At 39.3% G+C, this 22934-nt stretch overlaps 2 protein-coding genes across 4 annotated transcripts in view; both read left to right on the forward strand.

Moving 5' to 3' along the window:
- Window positions 1-5284, forward strand: part of LOC111268877 (1-acylglycerol-3-phosphate O-acyltransferase ABHD5) — a 19051-nt gene extending 13767 nt beyond the window's left edge. For all 3 annotated transcript variants that reach the window (XM_022848093.2, XM_022848094.2, XM_086971851.1), the window contains exons 8-9: window positions 2430-2528; window positions 4326-5284. In XM_022848093.2, the coding sequence (XP_022703828.1) occupies window positions 2430-2528; window positions 4326-4478 (252 nt within the window). In that variant the 3' untranslated portion in view covers window positions 4479-5284. The remainder of the gene's footprint in view (window positions 1-2429; window positions 2529-4325) is intronic.
- A 116-nt stretch (window positions 5285-5400) lies between these two features.
- Window positions 5401-22153, forward strand: LOC111268878 (dnaJ homolog subfamily C member 5). The gene is made up of 5 exons (XM_022848095.2): window positions 5401-11484; window positions 13680-13936; window positions 19299-19319; window positions 21434-21540; window positions 21681-22153. Exons 1-5 carry the CDS (start codon window positions 11236-11238, stop codon window positions 21779-21781), a joined length of 735 nt encoding a protein of 244 aa, XP_022703830.1. The 5' UTR covers window positions 5401-11235; the 3' UTR covers window positions 21782-22153.
- Window positions 22154-22934: the final 781 nt, after the last annotated feature.

Here is a 22934-nt window from a genome sequence, read left to right on the forward strand (position 1 = left end):
GCATAATCCACTGTTACCCTGGGCGTCTTCGACTGTCTCGTTTTCACTCGTCTCTGTTTTAGTCTGATCAAAATGTAACTCGTTGTGTATAAGTTAAGAACGAACTGGTAAACTAAATTATCGCTCTGTTATTATCCATTAGAGTCACGAATAGAAGCACCTCCTGAAAGGCGGTTTATCTAGAGCTCTTGATAACCGTCTTCGAGATGCTACGAAACGCTCCTTGTGCCCTTAGGTAGCGACGTCTTGTCTCCATAAAGCTCCGCAACCATCTGGCTACAGCCTCCGGCCATAATGACAATACCGGTCAAATTTAAATGTCTATAATCTCTTCCAAATTGTTCTTTTTACCTTCTTTACGATGATTTCCAGCGTATTGAACAGCTCGTCGATGGTATCCTATGTTCTCGGCGTTGAGGGGATCAAATATATTATTGTGTGCACCACGTGCAGTTGCATCTTGTAATCGATCTAGTAACCACCCTTTGACCGCGATTTTTAAGTTAAGTCGTCAATAATCCTTTTTCATACTCACTGCCTACACTATATGCTGCGCAACATGCGTACGATTGATTAAAGATAAAAACCTTGTTTCTATTTGACCTCTTGCATGTATTAGGTTAATCCTAATACATGCCTATAACAGGATCTGGTTTAGATATATTTTATAGGCACTCTCTCTATTTGAGTGGTAATTGTCCCACTTCTTCTATAATAGCGCATACTGCTTTTTTGTCTGGCCGTGTTTTGATGAAGCTTTTTTTTTCTCTTATCATACTACAATTGGTTTATCTATGATTAATGTCTTTTCTTCAGTCCGGTTTGACGAAATCTGCATTGTTTCGTATATTCTATACGTGCGTCTGAGGTGATGACATTTAACACGAGCGTTTCAACTCTGACTTTACACTTGCGTGGCCATTGTAGTCCGCTGTTTTTTCAGTCGGTTATTCCTCCCTTCGTTTGCTAAACAGCTATTTTCTCCAATTTACTAAAATCCTCTGCTGATGACTCTCCGCATCTTCGATGTTTTCTGTGCGTATATCTATCTCGGTCTTGGTATAGCCCCCTTAGTTTCTCCCCTTACGACCTTAACGGGTTTGAGCCAAACATATATCATCAGTCCACTTGTTGATGATTTGTTAACAGAGGATAAGGCTAAGAATAGTGAATAGAGAAGGAGGGAACTATTAATACTTTTCCGGTGGCCGTTTACGTTGATAAAATAAAAAAAAATTGAAGTCTGGTCAGATGTAGATAAGAGAAACGACAACAAGATCATCCGAGATCACTTCAAATCTCTACTTCTTGCCAAAATACATCACACTAATGTACTCTCTGCACTAGTTAAAGCATGTGATGTACGAAGCAGGGAGGTGCTAGGAACGATTATATTGCCTATAAAGGCTGGCTAATCATCTTAAAGTCCGATAAAATACTGTTTGATTAACGATTTACAGAAAGAGGACTGCCTCCTCGTGGTGAGGTTATAGCATGTTTGCTTACTAGATCGAGGAACATATGGCGGTTTAGATTGTAGGCTAGGCGCAGATAAACTCCATTTAAAGCAATACTGTAGCATATGTAAAACTAGCGAATTTTTTGTATCGTTAGTTGCGCACATGGCTAATAAATACTGCTGCTGTCGCATGAGGACGTAAGCAGGTCCCTCCTGAAGGATCCTGAAGTCATTCTGAATAATGAGCGCGGCTCAGGCGAACTGCGAATAGAATCCTTCTGTTCCCTTTTTGTATCGAATGATGCCATGATGTTGAAAGCCGGAGCATCATTCAGAATTATAGAGATTTATTCTTACATAGCACCACCGTACGGCGCCGCTGCAAACTTCATCTTCTTCTAAAGCTTCTTAGTTAGGTCTTAGATGGTACGCGGCAATGATCCAGTGGACAAAAAGATATAAAACACCGTCTCAAGATTCTGGTTGTTTGTCATTCATTCTTTAATTGCAGAGCAGTTACAATAGAGCCTTTGGACGCTATGGTTAGTTTTTTCCAGGCAAAATCTACGTCCGGACATGACTTTTTATCTACTAAAAATATTAAGTGATCTGTATATCAACTTATTCGCTATAAAACAGAAAAAAAAATCTGAAATTGTATAGGAGTTTTCATACAGAGGTAATGAATCAGGTTGGCATTATTCTTCTAAAAATTGCCAGACCTGACCCGCTTTATGTGTTTCACCAGCTGACTCTTACGACATGTAGCTGTCGAGCACAATAATACATCGTAGGGCTGTCTTAATGTATCGCTTAGAAAGATAAGCAAAAGTCATGATACTGCTTTCTATACTGTACAGTAAAACAAGCGGAATTTCTGATTGTTGCTTTTGTCGGCAGCGTCGGGACACGAGTTCGCCTGAACTCGCAATAATATACATATATTTATGTTTATTAAATAAAATTTCAGGTACCAATCACATTTATCTATGGTTCGTTAACCTTCATCACCAAGAAACCTGCTTTCCGAATCCGTGAAGAACGAAAAGGCTGCTATGTCGATATCCAGGTAAGGTTGATCTGTAAGTTATTTAAGTAAAGCAACTGACGATAAGCCATAAAGCAAGTTCTCCAAAAGTTCTTCAGGAGCAAACTTTTTCCTTAATGTTAGAGCTAGCATTCAAGAAAAACATACCACCTAATAGAACTTATTTTAACGTTGTTTAGCAAATAAGCCATTATCGAGCCTTTCTTACCACTTTCTCAACGATCGATCTAGATCATACTTTCGCGCTTTGATTGTGGTCTGTCCTCGTTGACGTTATTATAGATTACCCAACTTTTTTTTATCATTCAGTGTTGTTTCTGTAAAAAAAAAGTACTGTTCGGTGTTAACTTCAGAAATCCAGAATTGCCGTGCACACGGTTGATCAGTTTTAGTGAAATGAAATGATGAAAAATTGGGATATGTGTTCGACTGATGTAATCGATACTTGCTAGGAGTTTTTAAATGGTCGATTTGGATGCTTCTGTGTTTTCTGCTGTATGGGAAAGGCTCATCCGTGGATCTACTGGGCGGTGAGAATTTCGTACCTTGCCTTTAATGTTAAGGTTACCATTTCAGAAACAAGCCAATCATTCCCTGACCTTGCGACTGGCTATAATATTAGGTCCATGTAACCTGTAAACTTCTTCACAAATTTAAGTTGTTCTCAATCCTTTCCTGAAATAATTTAATGAAGAACTGATCGTAGAGACACTTTTGAGATCTCCGTATTTGGGTTCTGTGAAGCTTAACTGAAACATGTAATCGAGTTAAGCACAGCATCAAAAATAACCGGAAGGCCAATCCACAGAGACAGTGAACAACAGCTTTTGTTCTCTCGCCTAACTTCGTTTGTGCAGTTAGAGTTTCAACCAATTCAAAATCCGCTGCGAACTTATAGGACAACTTAATAATCCAAGTAGATCATATATTCAGTATTGGTTAGGTACAGTATGCAAGTTCAGTGCTTGTACGCTTGGAAATTTTACACAGATGGCTCTTCACTAAATCACATATGAGTTACCTGAAAACTACTCAGATCGGCCAAATGTATACATAGCTAGCTATATGTGACAAGGTTACTTCTGTAGACTCCGGAACATTGTTTCGTTAGCCACGCTAGACTAATAGGGCACAGCAATGGATCAATTAGATCGAGACTAGCACATTTATTTATTCTCAACCTCACGAGCGATAGTTGGAAATCGACGTTAGGCCTTTAGCGTCGTTTGCTGAGAATAGAATATTGAAGGATTCATATTGGAAATACACTGCATCTAGTTCCATTGTGAAAGTTTGATACGAATATAAAATGTTCAACCTTGTTTTCTGATGTCTTTTGTGCGATACTACCTCGATTTCTATTAGGCATGCCACATGTTGCTTCTTCTCTGTCTTTTAATACAGCAACCTACCACGCAACAAAAAAAAGAAATAGAATCAACCACAATAAAGAGGAATAAGAGAACGTGAGCTATTTTAAAAGACTCTAGCTTTTTCCGTAGCTCATTTGAAATACAAGAAAGATATATACAATATGTTTTTAAATTATGTGAGCTTGTTACATGAAAAAATGTAAAAAATTGGCCATTGTGATTTTATGATCGCCTTTTTTAGTTGGCTACCCATTAATACGAGCCAAAGCGTTCGCATAAAATTTTACACTATACATTGTGCATTCAATATTATTAGAGTACGTATAGTCTATTGGTATTAGTATCAGACTATTGGGCAATATATATATATATATATATAGTTTTAAGGGTACTTTTATCCGAGGAGTGATCTGTGTGACCTCACCTTTACTTTGTATTTTTTCAGGTTGTAAAAGAAAGTGGACATAATGTCCATATGGAAAAAGCCTGCGAATTCAATGTAAAGGTCACCGCTGTCTGTGAAATGGCGGACCAAGAAGAACAACATTTTTCAGGCGAGAGGAATCATTTTGAGGTAAATGTGGACTACCGTCTCTGATGTTCTATAGCGATGTAGAACGATTGATGAAGATGAAGAAGATATACTGTTTTCATTATGATTAAATGCTGGTCCATAGAGCTGCCTCATATACAATATATATAAGATAATCTATATGTGCGTTTGTTTATTGACGCGACTATCAAAGTTAACGTTGCCTTTAAGTTTTCTCTTATGCAGTGGATGGGAAAACCATTAGTCATATAATCTATCGACAAAAGCATATATGCTATGCGGCCAGTTAATTCAAACCGCTAGCAGAAACTAACTTTGTTAAAGTTGAAGCCGTTTGTTAATTTAGCGCATTAGGCGACATATATTCTTATAATTCGGTAACCTAACGCATTATGTCCTGTTAGTTTTTAGGTCGCATTTTCACGCACTTGGTTATACAGTATATACACATCATTTTACATAGAACAAAGCGAAAGGTGTACAATTATATCGAAGCCTTTATGGCAAGTATATTTCTATACTTTGTAACCTTAGTAATATTACAAAAGCCCCGACTTTTTTAAATCTTTAATTAATAAAACCTTTTTACAAGTTTAGCTGCGAAGTCCGGCGGTCTCCTTTCTCCTTAAAGCTATTGAACATATTTTCGCCCATCCAAAGTGTCTCAATTTAAAACGTCCAGATACTGATAATAACACTTACTAAAGTTACCGGACTAATGTGCACCACACTGACACAGTAAAGTCGAATACGTTTATTGCATAGACCATTAGATATTAAGTTCAATTTGTACATAACTGTCCCTTTTTCAAAAAATAAAAATGACTTGATTTGGCCTAATGGTCTTAGTACTTGGATAATGATTTTTTTTTATAAGATAGCAAAAACGAATGTGGTACAAAGATGATACCCGAGGGTGATACAGTGTATATAAGCTGTATATATTGGATTAGATACCCGCATCTGAACAATGTCCAGGTAACGACCATCAACTTGCTGGACAAAACGCATTTCACGAAGTTCACGCATACGTCCACTGCTCAGATGTCCTTTTAGTCACACATACGGTATAGAGCGCATGGCGCCATAGCGATGTCGCCTTGAACGCGGTAAAAATAGGATCTTTATCCTTTCATAAATCTATCTCTGTCTGCAGACAACTCAAGCCATATGATTTTGTATTGTGTATCAATTTCAGCTAATATGATAGTTTTTCAATGTACCCTCTATTGTTTGTAGTGGATGTATATTTAACACAATTATAAAATCATGGCATATATTATAGTGGTTTATATGCCATAACGTTTTGTTTAGATGTTCTTCAATAATCTTGTTTCATACGTAACAAACTCCTAGGTAGTTGGTAACTTTATTGGATGTTTCTCTGCGTACTTATTTGTAAAACCCTGCTCAGCTACGCGATTGAGAGAGTCGTACTTCCTACTGAGGCTTACTAGGGATCTAGGTATACTTTTAGGTCGATCTTATTTTTGATCAACGTATTAACACAATGTTGCATATCCACGTCAGTGCTTGTAAATATACATTTTTTGTTTCTTTATTATTTATATAGTATTGTCTATATAATATGTATCTATACTATATGTATAGTAGCGCCAGATTACTAGTAAATTAGAATGGCACAATTGACTCTTTTAAAACGGATGCGCTGCTTCCCATGTAGTTTTTATTGTACTTTTTAGGGCGTTTAAGGTCGTTATATAGGCGCTAACGATCCCCAGTTTAACGTAAAGTCTTTTGACCAAATCGAATAATTTGAAAAGTGGTTGTTGCGTACTACCTAAAAATGTCACATGCACAGAGCTGGTTCAAAATACATTAAGAATTACCGCTTACTAAATACTAGTGGTTTGGGACATATGGCCGTCGAACAAAAAAAAGTTTTCTGGTTATCACTCCGATTTGTTTCGCTTCTTCACTAAGGCGTTGCAATTGTTCCTTCAAACGCGTTTGAATTTCGCGGCACCCAACGCGCGAATAGCTTTTTCATGTCCACATAATTAGCCAGCATACGTTTTATTTTGAGATGCCAGCTCCCTAACCATAATTCGACGGTGATCTAGGGCTATTTGGTAAACTTTTCCGATGTTATCAGTAGTCGCTATCTTTTCTAACTGTCTTAAACGTTTGTCGTAAACCAAGCTGGTGCGACCGCGTTTGTTAGATTCATCTGTGCAAGATTCTGTGGCGACACCGTGTGGCTAAAGTACTCACTAGTATTATTCCATGTATAAGCATTCATATTAGGATACTTTTGATGGCCCAGGCAAGGAAATTTTTCAAGGTAACCTTGCAAACCGGCCAAAACTTGTAGTAGAAGCAACAATCTAAAGGTTCTTTATATCCGGCAATGGCATAGTCGCGTAAACCTCGTGTAATGCTCGTGTTGGCAAGCAATTTCTAAGAAACAAACAAACAAAAAAAAGACTATTGCTAGATGCATTATCGTGCTGCGTGTGCGTCCGTGCGTGCGCACTATAGCATCGTAACGTACCAAACAGCCGTGTCTGAAGTAAATAGCATAGACGAACGGATTTCGTTTGCTTAATAAAAATGTATTTAGCCCCTTTCTAATGGTTTTGCATACACTCTAGTAAATTCGTAGATTAATGCGAATTATGTTTCCAGTGATTAAACAGATATTTTCTGTGCTTTTTTTTTTGTACTTTATAAGCATTCGTCTTGGACCTATCAACATTTGTTATTATATAATAAAAAAAAAACAACGTTTCATCAAAAGGTGATTCCCTAACATGTAATGTTTAGCGAGCCTACTGCTATTGCTTAAGCTGAAATTTTTAGGTAACATGGTTCGTTGTTTAGATGTTACGCAGTATCAAGCCGTTTTTAACCATTTAAGCATTTTGTCATAGCACTGACTGTGGGAAAAGCGGTACCGGCAACATCGCAATAGTTCGCTTTCACTTCAAAACAAAGGAAACCCCGAGAAAGCTAAGCGATTCAGTGGTCGGTACGCATACAATGCCAATTCTCGTAATAGTTTACTTTACCTGCATGGGACCTCCACACATACAACTGGTAACATCAATATTACCGGTAGGTCGGAAACTACCAACATCACAATATACCTGTCTTCTAAGTATACTCCTATTATATAGTATCTTGAATTTTTGGAAAATATTTTGAAGAAGTGGCATTATTTACTTGCCGTAGTGCTTAGTGATGTCTTACGTATAAGGATTTAAATCGATGCAAAACATCAATATCTGTCAGAAAAATAGTATGTATTGTATATGTTGCTAATATACTGCATGCTATAGCTCCAAATCCACGTTCCTGTTCTTCTGAGGGTAGTATCGAATGAGCAGTTCCATGCTTATCATTCGGTTCATTTTCATATTTATGGAATATCGGCAAAGGTGGATTTACCTCAAAATGCTGGTTCTGCGACAGTAAATATCATTCATCTCACTATTTAAATACCGAAATAGCAGAAAAGGCTACCGAGACAGTCAAGACAATGACAGTCGTCGTTTCCACCAGCGGCAGAATCAAGATATCGCCATGAACGAAGTGGTGGACATCTATTATGGAGGTTATCGAAGAAGAGATCGCAGGTAAAGCTATGAAGGGCACAGGCATCACGCCCGTTACGGAGATCATCGTCGTTGTGATCACAGTATCAACACGGCCGCTACAGAGAACACGGAAATCGACGCGGCGCTCATAGCGTAAAGCGTTACTATAACCTTTACCATGAACAGGAAGGTGGTGGACCCCGTCATCGAAATCACCATGCGAACGCGGAAGCCGCCATGACAATGACAATTACAACAGCCGTGGCCGTCGCAGTCATGGACACCGAATTGCATATCGAAAATACGATTTTCAACATCAGAGTCCGTAGTAAGAGGCACAATAGCCATCATAGATAGCACGATAGACATGGCGGAAGTGAGCGACACGGGGCTCATCATCAGCAGAACGGTATCGCCGCGGAGACGACTCACACAGGCACGACAGGGGTCGCATAGAAATCGTCGCGGTAAGCATGGCCGCCGAGGACACGAGTATCATCGAGAGCATGGACAGCGTCTCCGTCGTCCAGGAAATTATCACAGGAGATCGAACAGCTATTCCAAGTTCATATTCAAGTAGGCCACACGGAGGGCCAAAAGTAGTTAAACGTTGTTTACTCTGTTACATTGATTTTCTCTGTGAACTCGTTCTAGGTGTATGAGGTAGATTTCATAAGACAAACTTCCTCACTTTTGCTCACTGTAGATGGATGAAACATCTATATAATGGATACACGTTACACGACAGTGAGCGCCAAGCACCTTGGCGGATATAACTAACTTTATTGATGTGTCTGACTAAGATCTTTTGAATATAGAAATCGTTGTAAATGCTACGAGCAGCAAGTCGAAACACATGGGTTAGTAACGTACATTACTTTTTTTCAAGGCTGCTCTAATAAATAAGAAATGTTTTGTCATTATCACATTACGCGAACTCTACGAAACACAAGAACAACATATTGAAAATAGGTTTTGTTACTACGATAAACACGGTTTCTACAATTAAAAAATTCTAGTTAGTTTGTCTTTAATTTTTTCACGAATATTACCCTTCAGATACGTAGCTGTGGCGTCAGATGCAGATGCTCATCTGCCCTATGCTGTTTCGGTAGCTAAATGGGTCTTATCATATACTTCTGGGTCAACTGCATTTTGAAATGATAGTACCCACTTTGTTGTGCAGAGATATGTAGCCCAAACGATAAGTCGTACCGATGTCATGTAACGGGTAAAAATGTTCTTTACCTAGTCTTTCGCTAGACCATGAACAGTCAAATTTTTGGCAAAGACACAAAAAAATGAGAGAAATTCTATTGAGGTCTAGGTAATGGTTCTAATTACTATGTCACCTATTGTTCTCTAATATTAATGCGATTAAATTAATTTCAAATATTAATTTCGCGGTGGAATTGTCAGTCGCATATGGGCGAAGCAAGCCATATGGTGCATTGTACACTGGTTTGTTAATTGTTACCAAACGTCAATAAAAACAATTGTCTATATCGTGTGAAGTATGGTGTCACCTTATTCTCGGATCAGACGTTTTCGGAGCTGAGGAAGTTAAGCTTCGAAACGCTCGGAGTGCTAAGCTACCTAAAGCGATTGGAAGATAGCAAGTAAAATATTTATCCTCTTAAAAGGCCTACGTCAGGTGCAATGGATGCAATCTAAACTGTCCTTTTCATGTTTAAAAAAAGTTGCCTTCGTCGACAGTATAGCGATTCGGACGACCGCTATCGTTCCTACGACGATGCCGTAACACCTCTCGGGAGAAGAACCGCTACTAGTCGAGGATATAGGAATTCAAGCACATTTAGACGCGCCTCAAGTTACTTCAGCTCGAAGAGTTCACAGACCTCAGATCATCCAAAGACATGATGAATCGATGGATCGATGAGAGCAAATTTATAATGTAATTTATAGAGTTTGTGTACAATATCTTTTAAGGTATACTACTTATTGTTAATTATTCGATAATTCGAACCCGAACCAACTACAACAAAATACTAATCACCTTTAATATCATTGTTATAATAGTTAGCTTTGTGAGGATAACCTATCGATGCCAAAATCAATATTAAGTTTCTATTGAAGAAATCAGACCTTCAGTTTAGACATAACATTTATGTTATTACTACACAAAAACTGGCAATTTGATATGATCTTCTTAAGTAATACTTTTTTTATCCACTTAAAAGTCCTGTTTAGCCATTTTACGTACGCAGCAACCTGCATACAAAATAAAGATGTTGTCTAATAGGCTCTGGGTGGACGTTCAACTGTACGGCCAGCTGTCAGGAACATCATAGCGTTTACATGTGCTTAAGAAAATATATGCTGGCACCTTCTTCAGACACGTCTGAGGAAGAGCTGCTAATCTGGTGATTTTTATTGGCACCGGTAATGGCAACGCCAAAGCCAAAGAAGCCAGCGCCGATGCTGACTACAGAATCTTGAACATAGTCAAGCATACTTCTGGTACACGTGCATGAAGATGTCAACAGATACAAAATGGGAATATTCCTTCACAATTGCCAATCTTAGCAATGACAAAAATAACGAAAAAAGCATTAAGTAAAATTCTAAAAATAACAAACAGGTACTTAGGTCGTGTTGTTCGAGTATTAGCCTATAAATATAGCCTATAAAACCACTGCAACGAACACAGTAATCATTATCGTAGCTCTTGCATTTTAGATATATAATATTATAACGTAGTGTTATAAAACGTATAAGAATGATATTGGGGAATCTGTATCGCAAATGAATGAGTTTCGGACATTGGGCAACTTCCATTAGAAGTTTCTTTTATGGAAACTTCTAATGGAAGTTAAGAGACTTTTTCTCTATCCATCTTCTATGTATATGTGTATAATGTGGCAGTTGCAAATTATCTATCGAGACAATATAGATCAAAAGTATGAAGTCTTTACAGAGCTGTAATCTAATAAAATAAGAATATAGGAGGGCAAAAAGCTATTAGGCTGGCTCACTGGGCTCGAAAATGTAAATTTGCTTTGCCGACGTCTGCTGTCCTATCCTGGTCCACGTGTCTCTAGATTCAGGGCAGGAAGAAAAGATTCTGGTATTAATTCTGTGCAGAAGATGAGTCCTTAGCTGTTGTTTATAGGAGTGATTTAGGCAGAGCACCTAACACTATGATCGATGGGAAAAATTCTAGATATTCTATGGAGTTCAATGCTTTTATCAACTGAACAACGAAAGCGAATGAGTGATTAATGACTAAAGGACCCGAGAGCACCTGTCAAAGCTTGGTCTGGAAAAATGGGCCACGAGCATTCAATGACGAACATAGTTTGTCCACCCAGGGAGGAACGTGTCTGTATGATATACTCGGAATTACCAAGAAAGCCACTAATACAGAAATCCGAAAGGCATATCGTCGCCTTGCTCTCGCGTACCATCCTGATAGAAATAAAGAAGCCGACGCGGCGAAGAAATTTCGTAGGGTGCAATACGCGCAAAAGGTAATAATGCGCAGGCTTCTGAAGCCTTTTATGATTCTTATGTGTACGTGAATATGCGTCCTTATGCGATTCCAGGCACTCTCATCTAAAAAGCTGAGAAACCTTTTTCTTTACACAAATAGACTTTATTGAGGGCTTCTACTTTAACATTCGTGCGCAAGTAAACACCACCTTGTTTTCCCAGGTATTTTGGCTCTGGTAATTAGAAAGTGCAATCTCTCAGATATGGTTATGTGTTCCCGCTAGGTCCATAAGAAGTTTCGGTCTTTTTGTTTATCTCTGCTTTTCTGTAATCTAAGCTAAATGCAGTCATAATGAAACGTTTCCTACCAAGACGCGCTTCCGGTTTAAGAAAAGGTTTTAACAGGATTACGCCTAGTTTTTAAGGCAAAGTATTTGCTTTGACCTTGAGTGTGTTGCACCCGAGTCCAAATATCATCTTGTTTCATACAAATACAATCAGTTGCCTCATATTCTACTTCGCTGCTTCACCTGTAAAATATACATAAATAACTATACCCTAAATCAAGCGGTTCTAAACCGTATTTATGACCACTTATCATATTTAATAATAGTCTAAACTGATACTATATTAAATACGTGACCTTAACAAAACTAATATACAGTCAGCTTGTTTTCTATTGATATGTACGTAGGCAAAATCGGCAACCGTAAACAAAAACAAGGTTATCTGATGTAGGTGGATATGAATGTACCAACTGATAGTTCGCTATGTGGATCTAAGCGCACTAGACCTGTAATAAATAGCGAAAAAAAAAACTTCAGTTGACGCTTCTTTTCCGTTGATGTCTCATTTAACTTAGACGAATTAGAGCAGCTGGAGACAAACACTATTCCATTTGCGCATTTCGTTACGGTACTCCAATATTAACTACTTCCTTGGTAACCTAACCTCAGGCTCATCATAACAGCATTATTCTATTTTCCTGATTTTAGAATTAGCCCATTGTCCCAATAACTCCGTAACTTGATGCAGTTAAATACTGTTCTGTCTGAATCGTGTGAAAGTAATTCCGAACGTAACTTGCTCAACTCCCATTAACTTGTGTTCCCTTAATATCACTACAGCGCTTACAATCGCAGTTACTTTTGACCTTGGTGGAATTGCTTCGCTGTGTCGACCCCGCCCTCCATTGCTTAAGCAGCTAACGCTATGAATCCCTTCGGTCCTAAACCTCACTAAAATACCAAATAGTACTGATATTGATAAGGGAAATCTAAATTAGCTCGAAGCCTCGATCAGTCTGTGATAATTCCGTAGCGTGATCTACCACAGGAGTGCTTTTGCAGTCTTCAATAGCGCGTGCTTATTTCGTGCTCCCATCATTGTACGGCTTCGGTAAAAAGCACTGCTGTCGACCCTTATCGAATTCGTCCATAGAAGTTAGGCCCTAGGCGGCAATAATACAATGTCAATAAATTAACTGGACAACTAAGCTAAAAAGGAACGTATAGTTTAGTGGTTTGGAGTTTGCTCACTTCACGATGATTGTCTACTAGCCTATCCTACAATCCCTAACCTGAAATTACGTTTGCTAGACATTATTTAGTTGTTCTTCCATAGGCAATTGGCCGCGATGACCCTGGACGCTCGATTACCTCGGAATCATAAAATGTTAACGCATTACGAATCATTAAATTCCAAAGTTTTTTATTTCTATATATTTTTCCGGAAATATACTCGCCGCGCTTTCGTTACAGACAATTACGCTTAGTCTACTACATAGAGCTCTTAGATGAGGATCGGCCACGGAATTAGGCTTAATGGGGAGTCAACATTGGAAACAAAACATTGTACCGCCAACGATTAGTAATATTTGTTTTAGAACCGCAACTTTCGTACCAAGTCTGACGCCATCTATGTATACAAAAGCATCGTCTCATACTTCAAAATAGTACAAACAGTATATTTTTTAAACCTCGACCCCCAACTCAATAGCGAACCTTCTGATACCCTCAACGATTAACAGACGAATTCCTTGCCCAATTAACAACTATGTTACATTTTACACGATCACTAGTGCGCTGCAACTCTATTGGTACACAATGGAAGTTCAAACCAAACAAGACAGAGACACTGAAAGACCAGTCGATTTTTTCCCTGTTTTATACCATAGTATATTATATAGAATTGAATGGAAATGCTATAGGTACAATTGTGTTTGCTTCCACAGATTCTATTGGATCCAAACAAGCGTAATATTTATGACAAGTTCGGCAGTAAGGGCATTAAGCTCGCTGATCGTGTGGGCGAAAAGAACGTCCCGTTTATGTTATATCTGGATACCTTCTGGGGTCGTTGTCTCGCAGGTTTTCTGTTTGTGATCACTGGTTGTGGCTGTTGTTGTCTGTGTTGTGGCTGTTGTTTTTGCTGCGAGTGCTGCTGCAAATGCTGCTGCAATCGATGCTGTGGTGTATTTGCACGCAATGAGTAAGTGGACATACTCCGACTTTTTTTTTTGTCTTGCATGTATGCATACACCCCAGTGTAGTTTAATTGGTACGTGGATATTGGATAACTTATTTCGCCGTTGCCGTCGATATTAAACCGTAGATAAGTTCCTCATTCGTTCACATCTACTAGCACAGCATCGTCAAAGCGTATTCATAGTGATCTATATGAAAGGAATATATTCAGGAGTTTTATTATACTTATGGTGTTTAACAAGCTGGATAGGTCGTTACCTTTTAAAAACGCGAACCTGCAAAAGGTATGGTTAACGGTTGTACGGGTGATCAAACAGACGCTAACGTAGACTATGACGCACTCGACTGAACGCTACAAACTGTTTCATGAAGAATGCTGGTTAATGCCTATGTGTTTTAAACGTTCTGCTGTTTCGTCCTTTGTGTGAGTCCTGAGTTTCCAGCGGGACTACGAATAAGCCCAATCAGGCTAGTTCGATGCGGCGGCTTTTTTGTTTGCTATTGTTATTTGGTCGATGTCGTATCAGAGTTAACCAATGAAGACCGCAGGAAATTTAGAAGTAAGGAAATTGGCTTGAAAAAAAGCTTGCTCGATATGACCTTATCGGCTTTTGCAAAGAAATCTACCTTCAGCACCGTGGCATTACTTCACACTACAGCATAGAGGTGCGAATTTTACTGTTTTTTTTTTGCGATTTGGCCACTTCACTGCTACGATCAGGAATCTAAATACATGCGCCATGGCTGCTGATTGATTTTAATAGTCGGCACTTGTTTCTTGGCTACCCATGTAGAGGATGCATTGGCTAATACCGGACCTCGTGGCTTATCTGTATGTGGCTCATTGTTAACATTGAGATCATAAACGAACTTTGTCTCATCTCGTGTCTGTCCTATTATAAAAAGCAACAAAAGGCTGATATAAACGCATATCTGACAGGCGTCATGTGCCGTGACGCCAAATAACAATCACTACGTTCATAAATCTTCCCATCGCTCTGAGTATTCGTTTGAATCCTGTTAAGGAAGCGCTTTGCTTTGTTGCCATTTCTGCAAATTTACTTTACATATGTGCCTTTTAGCTCGATTAGTTACAATAGATCGTCGTACGGCGCCCGTTATTTGTTTAGCACTGGGTGAAACGGATGTTAGGGTATGTATTCACACAGCTATACGTATAGTTCGTGATTACAATATCGGTCACGTACTGTAGTTTTAGGATGAACGCTTAATTTTCATAACGGCTCGAACTTACGTAACCTCTGCCGCAAGGCAAGGCAATAGTCAAAACAAAGATCATCCCCAAATGGCTTCTGGAAAGCAGTCGTTCGCTGCTTGTTGTCTATGACTACTATGTTTACTTTTACATCGTGAGAATTATAAGGGTGAAACATTTGAACCCTGGTAATGAAAGGAGAGGCTATCATTTTTTCAAAGCCAAAGATCCGCTTTTGTCACCCATTATAGGAACTCAGTCATTTTTGTCTCTCGGTTACATTACGACAACAAGTCTCTGCCGGTGTGCCAATTACTCCATATAAACGAGGCTTTGGTTATTTACTGCAGATGGCATGGGATGTTATAGTAAAATAGATAAGTTCACGTGTGACAGAACTCCAAAAACCCAATATTTTATCTCGTTTATACACGCAACTGACTTGTGTAGTGTGACCATGTTTCCATTAGGCGCTGTGTTAGTCTCACAGATCTCGGCTGGCATCTTCCACTTCCTGTTATTCGGAGTGCTGGTCTTTGCCTTGTATTTTTCGCCTATTCGCTCTAAGGACAATGTCTAGCAGGACAACACTCGGCTTGCGTTTTTCTATGCTTGAAGGTTAGTAACATGCTCCTATAGGTTTTAGGAGTATTTTCTAGTTCGATGTACCGGGCACTCCTCGATCTGGGCCTAAACTACCGTAAATGCGCTTCCGAAGCTCTCATATACTGTCCAGTTTCAAGTTGAACGGTACACAGGCGAACAGTGTGCTGCATATAGTGTTTCTTGGAGAAGGCTAGCGTAATAAATCGTATGCAGTTGTCTGTGGCTTGGGGCCTTCGTATCGCGGAAACATTTCAAGGCGGTTCCGATAGTAAATCGTTTTGTTCGAACAACTTCGTATATTTAGTGCGAGTTTCAACCGTAATAAGGTAGCGCTGTGTACTAATAAGGCCATATCGCCATAGGTTTTCCCCGATGTTTTATTGGGCTTTGACCCTCTTCCTCGTAAAGTTCTTCGTGGAAGCTTCCCAGCTTGACACTTACCTGCGATGCTGTACACATTTTTCGACTTGTTTGCTAATATTACTTCAATTCCTTCACTTGAGTAGTGCTGCTGATAGCTACCGCGCGTTTCAAGAGCTCGTTTATTCGTGGAATCTGACATTTGTTTCTCCAGATAATATCATACTCTTCTATTATGTTTAGCATTAGTTTCTTCACGATTTTATGGAGAATGTAGGTGTTCTTTGTAGTATGTTCCTGCCTGTATTTCTTTTACAGCCCGTGCCTGCTCCAGGAAGGTCACTTTCGACACACAGTATCGCCGCGTTTTGGACGGCAAATTAAGAGTGTATGGACCTTTCAGTCCTTTTGCAGGGCAGCCAAATTCACGTGTCGTTATGTTCTTGTCGGGCTTAAGCACGGTCGGTGGTAATTTATGGTCCGTGTTTAGTGGAGTGGAGTTGAGTTGCTTGCAGGTATAGAGTGCGTGTGTGGTAGGTGAAAAGGATGCATCAGCGCTTCTGCTACTTTTACTGTAATTGTTTCATACCAGTTTGGCGCATACATAATACATACACATCTGACAACACTATACTACCGACTCTGAAAGTTGGTCTGACCGTAAAACGCTTTCTGTTTTGTCAAACGTCTGTTTGTTGATACTGTTGAAACTAATCACTTAATAACACAATTTGCGAACTTAGAGATCCACTGATATCATGCATTCAGCGTAAGAGCGCAAGCCGAAAATCAGTATGCCGAAAAATGCGACGTTCGGTAACGTCGCTCGATGACTCAGGATCAGAGCGATCTGCCTAAACTTCCTTCCGTCATGTTGGGAACAGATTTGGGATACGAAATTTGTTCTTGAAGGATGCTCATTTTTCCACCCAACTTAGAAAACCGAACCTGTTTAGCTTCTGTGGTAGCAAACGCAGACGTTTACTGTGTTCCAGAATGCTCGTTTCCGTTTGTATCATCCAGAAAAGCGATGAAACTTCTAGACCTGCTACTGCCTGGTCCATGATTTCGCGAAAGTACTCGGCGCTGTCTTAATTCAGCAGCAGTCTTGTAATTTGGTACAAACTTAACCGGCATCGACATTTGGGCCTCGTCGTTGACCTCGACCTGAAGGTACGCCTCATATAGATCGATTTTGGTAAACTAGCGTACATTTACAATATTGAACATTTCCTGAGCTATTTGTAAAAATTAGTTGGCTTCAAGATTGAAATTTACTGCTGCCTGATAATCGACACAGAAGCACATTGTCCAGTTTGAATTATATATTACTATAGTCGGCAAGACAATGTATATTCTGGAAGTATTTCCAGTATTCCGATTTTGGTTAGGCGCCGTTCGATGTCTTTCATCGTCCTAACTAAAACGGCGTAATGGATGGTGGTTTATTGTTTGGTGAAAAGTAATAGAAAGGGAAAATTTGAATAGTTTTATTTGTTCGTACAGCCACTTGAACGATCCAGAAGAATAGTTATAGGAAGTTTACTTTTATATTTAATATTGGTGCTTGGGCAACCGATCCCACAGTTGATTTGTTCTCAACGCCTTGCGGCATGGGACATTTAAACAGGAGAAAGCTTTAAGAACAAGGTAGATAGTGACGCACGTAAAGCTAAAGCTCTATAGCACGCAGGTTATTTTCGTTATTATACTGACACGTTGAGTATAATGATGATCGTAGAGTGTTCTGAAGTAGGACAAACTGATTTATTGGGATCGCGTCGCGCGTATCAGAATCAACAATCGTTTTAGGCTACCCGGGCATTTTCTTCCTTTTCATGGCAATCGACAGGCCTTCGTCGATCGCAGTTACAAGGCAAATTCGTTTTATTGGATGCGGGTAGCCGGTAAAAAATAGCTGTTTGTTAAAATGTTAGAGCATTCGCTGCGATTCTATTTCTGTCTGGGCCTTCTGGACACGGTTCATGTCCTTCATACTGGTAAGACCCATTATTTTAGTTAGTGGCCAGATTGAATAATGCTGTGTAAATAAGGAGAGCTTTAGAGTTTAATCGAGCGCCTTATATACCATAAATACATTATCGGACGATCGTTCATAGGTCCATAGAAGGTCGAGAATTGCGTTGATCCAGGCTGTTCTGAATTTAGACAAACTTTGCAGCTTTGTCAACTAATGAAGATACGATAGTGCTCCATATTTAACTCCATAGCTCTCTATAGCTAGTTGTGCGTTAGCCGGAAGATTGCTAAACAGTCGCAGTTTAGGTGTAATGTTTGCCGGCAGTGTGGTGCGCTAACTGAGATCTAACCTAGGTACTGTATCAGTGCTAGATACACGAAATCAGATATTTAGTCGTATCTTAAAAATATAATCGGGCATTGGCAATCGACGGTCTGATTAATTCTCGGGTTTGATGATTTATTATTAGGACCTGATATAGTCATAGCAAACATGCTTAATACCGTTATTCAAGCAGTCCCTAGTATGTGTCTTCCGGATAACATCTGTAGCTGGTTTTGGCATTGAACATGCGTCGATTTCTCTTTTTTAACACTGATTCGAGTAAATCGGCCGGGTTCCATGAGGCAGAGGGGTGGGATACTTGCGTTCCTGACCATAGTGATTAGAGCCCGTACCTTCAATGTAAGCCCCAGTGGTTGCAAAAGGATAAGATGCAAAGTGAGAATTAGACAGACCTTTTTGCCCAGAAATTGTTTATTTTTAGAACGGAAAGAAATAAGGCTTAGACTTTCATCACGTGTGAATTACTACCTTTGCAGATATATTAACGGGCCGTTACAGATTATTTGTTATTTGCATACCTATACTTTTGTTAGGTACGAAGGGCTGGTGTTCCGCGCCTTTGACGAGACCAACTGTCAACATTTTGGCGCTTTTCGTTACGTCAGCTTTAAGCAAAATTTGTGACGCACTATTAGGTACCAGGGAGCATCTCTTCGTGTAAAGCAAGTTAGCGTCATATACACATGTATATTTATTTAGAATTTTTCGAACGGGCAAACCTTGCCTATTTTTGAAGCTCGTCCCTTTCAATTTCAGAGAAAATTATAAATGGATGCATTTATTACATAGGTCTCACTTTTTATCGGAAATCTTCCCTAATGAAAAAAATTTAACATTTTGTTTTCGAATTAATTTCAGGTCACAATACTGCTCATGTCGGTACGTAATTATACGTGTGCCAGGCACAAAAATATCCTTTAGTTATTTGTTTGTAACTTTCGAAGTACTGCTACAGTTCGCTATACCATTAACATATATCAGCGGGAAACATTTGTATATAAGATAATCGTGTTGTTAAGTCGAAATAACTTAACTTTGATAGATTTTGATCTATATAACTATTTTGTTGTCGATATTATAAATAATGTTTAATCGTAAATATAAAAACAATAGATATCAATTTTATTCCTGCATGCGCTCAGTGCTTAAGGGCGAGGTCATAGATAATCTTGAGGACCCTTTTCTACTGCACTTCAACTATACAGGTGTCGTCCACACAGAAAATGATACTTGAATGACTACTGATATTTGCTTCACAAATTATTGACAAAAAACAGACGATCTCTAAACAAGAAGCCTTCAGAAAGCTATGTTCCGTTATTTCACTGCAGGGCCACTCGCTAGCCCGGAACGCCCTTCACTAACGAAAGCAAACATCATTGATATGTTTAATCTTCTAGTAAAACGTAGCTTTGTTTGGCCTAATTGCCAAATGTTGAAGGTCATTACTTTTTCAGGAAAGAAAAAAAAAATGAGCGCTTCAACCATGTACTGCTTTCCATCTAACGGATCATAACGTTAGCTTTAAAAATGAAAAGATTGCACAAAAACTTTGATAAAGTAAACGATTTTGCAATTAAAAAAACATTCGAATGGAGAGCAGTTTTGGTAAATATGATCTGCCTACAAAGAAAGCGGGGTGTTGCTTGTGCACGATCTTTTTGTTTTGTATGTAGATGGTTTTAAAACGTAAAATCTTGGAAAAAACATTTAACTAGCCTGTCATAATCGTCGTGTAGGTCCGTGCACTTTTAAGCCACGCTCCTATCTCTTTAATCCGTCCAGATAGCGGCAGCTGAGACCTAATCTTACAAAACACACGTTGATGAACGTGACGGCGTCTTCTTTCGGTCTCCTCGCGGGCGATACGTTTAGCCTTGGAAGCAGAAAAGTTGTTTGGTGTCGGACCTGTTGAACATGAGTGGGTGGTCAGGCAGTCTGAACCCCAATCGAACGTGAATTTTCGTTCGTGGCGTTCAGTAAAGTGTGGAACGGGTCCTCGGATAGCGCGGCACAACTCTGCTTATTCAAATAATCGATCAGCCGAACATGAGTTTTCCTCAGAAATGCCATAAAAAAAAATCGCTGTCACACGCCTCGCTGTCCAACATATCAGCGAACGTTTGTAGTGGCCCTGCAGAGCATAACGTGATATTGTAAATTGTCGAATTTTGCACATACACTGCTCAGTGTTGCAACGATGTCGTAAATTGTTCCAGGCTTCTATTGATTTGTGAGTAAGCCAATATTCTTCTTTCTTGATCAACCCCCACAGTGTCAACGGGAAAGATCGTCCGTCTGATACGCACCACTTGCGGACTGTCGCTGTGATCGACATCTCATTTCTAAGTAACTTTTTACGGATACCAAACGCCGCTTTATATCGTACCCTGTCGGCAAACCTTTGCTGCTTGTTCAGAGGCACTGGGGCAGCGAGCCTAAGTGGAATACAAACGTTTAAAACATTGAAAATTTACCATTATAGGTTGTCTAGTATAAAACGTGACATTCTACAGTTAAAATTGTTGCAGGGTAACTAGGAATTAATGTTTGGTTGAACTTCATTGTCATCCCCACGACGCACCATCATCCCTATGTCCCATATAACCAATGGCCAGTTACAAGAGGGTTTAACGCTCTGCATCTCGGTGGAACTTGTTGGCAACGGCTCGAAATTGTTTTTCAGCTTGTGAATAAAAGCTATTGAAAAAACAAGCACATCCTGCTAGCTTGCTGGGCCTATCAGGCCAGATGGATTAGTAGAAAACCTTGCATGTTGAAATGTTCCGCAGTAGGTAGGTCATCACGGATAAAAGCAACGATCGTCACCAAACGAATATAAGCAATGCGTTTGCGTTTGATAAATCTCAAGTTATTATTAACAACAGTCTCATAGTTCTCGAAGACTGGTCCGAAACTTGGTAGTGAAGTATTACATAGCTCAGCATAAATAGTAAATAGTTTGCAACTTACATTTCGAACGTTGCTGACAGAGCGGATGACAGGTTTATGGACCAAACCCCGGAAGTCGTTGACTTTCAACCAAATGCAAGAACAGGAGGGGAAAATACTGCTGCCGGTGGAGTAAAGGAAGTTCATTGTACGTAGCAATTTACATCTCTGTGAATCGTTATATTTATCAGTTAAAGTGTCGAAAGCGTAATTCTTCGATAATGATATTAAACAAACCTATACAATAAATAGCAATACAATAAATTATATTATCCTGTCATGTTGTAGCCAATGATCGGAGGGTTGACAGCCAAGGAGATGGGTCTAACGCTGGGAATCAAGATGACGTGCATTCGACAACAGCCTCAAATCAGAACCGACAGAAATGATGCCAGAGAATGGACGGTTTCAGCTATCATTTTTATTTGTTAACTGGCCCCACCAATGTTATTATGAAATTTTGTAAATATATTAAATTTAATTTAAATTCTCCTTCATTTATATATGAGGTAACGTACAAGCATCCAGAGTATTATGTCCAGGGTAAAGCTGAATGCATCTGGCAAATTTGAATGTTAATCAAGCTAAATGTCTAGTCTACCGGTGCACACTTTACAAAAAAAAATGTACACCCGTTATCTGTTAAGAATTTTATATATCAGAAAGAGGAAACTTCAAGATAAGCGTAGTGTTTTCATCTAGCCTGATATACAGGACGACCCAAATAAATCCGAATAGACTTTCTCCGTTAGTTCGCTGCAGTAATCGATATTCTTTCTTCTAGCGTCGAGAATACTCACGGCATAGGGTTAGTTTTTGGAATACGAGCGATGTGTCAGCTAGATTTGAATCTCCTACTACTGCCCGAAATCGACGGGCTTCGGTATTGCCGTACATTGTTAGGATGCTTCTGAACGATTCGTGGAAGACTTCGGATTATGTCTGAACATAATTCAAAATGGCTGAAAAAAGCAACTTCATATAACCCTAAATATTCAGTTATAAAACTCAATTTATTTAATTCCGCTAATAAAATTGATAAACGATAAAATTTGCATAATCAAGTGTACAACATACTCTGAAATATGCCTGTCTACATGAACATATTGAACTGGCTATGTGTTTTTTTTTTGTAAGCCGGCCAGAATATCTAGAGCACCTAATTTTCTTAGGTCGACAAATATAGCTCTCATTGGGGTTGTGCTGTTCTTACGCTTTGTTAATTAGGTGATAAGATCCACGCGCTACTAACTTTGGAAATGACAACCACTTCCTCGTTCGTTGATCTTCATCTGCGGTCGATTGAAAGGGATTAAGTCTACATTCGCTATCTTTAACCTTTGTGTCTGCACAAGTGTTACGGTGTACGGAAAAAGCATCCCGTTTTTTGGATAGTTTTGATGAACACTGAGGTGTTGGTCGATAGACATCCTAGACGATTTGTTTTACGTGAACGTTCCGCACGAGCTTCAAGAACGCCTGCTACTTGTTCGGACATAAGCTCAAGAGGCTCACACACTAATAACTTCCCGGAACAGAATT

Source organism: Varroa jacobsoni, unplaced genomic scaffold (assembly GCF_002532875.2).
Source record: "Varroa jacobsoni isolate VJ856 unplaced genomic scaffold, vjacob_1.0 scaffold_1327, whole genome shotgun sequence".
In the NCBI taxonomy this organism is placed as follows: Eukaryota; Metazoa; Arthropoda; class Arachnida; order Mesostigmata; family Varroidae; genus Varroa; species Varroa jacobsoni.

Excerpts from the sequence above, each read along its gene's own strand:
- LOC111268878 (XM_022848095.2), top strand. The coding sequence starts at position 11,236 with ATGACTAAAGGACCCGAGAGCACCTGTCAAAGCTTGGTCTGGAAAAAT. Across the intron at positions 11,485-13,679 it reads GGGTGCAATACGCGCAAAAG|ATTCTATTGGATCCAAACAA; the intron begins GTAATAATGCGC and ends TTGCTTCCACAG. Across the intron at positions 19,320-21,433 it reads TCACAATACTGCTCATGTCG|AGCGGATGACAGGTTTATGG; the intron begins GTACGTAATTAT and ends CGTTGCTGACAG.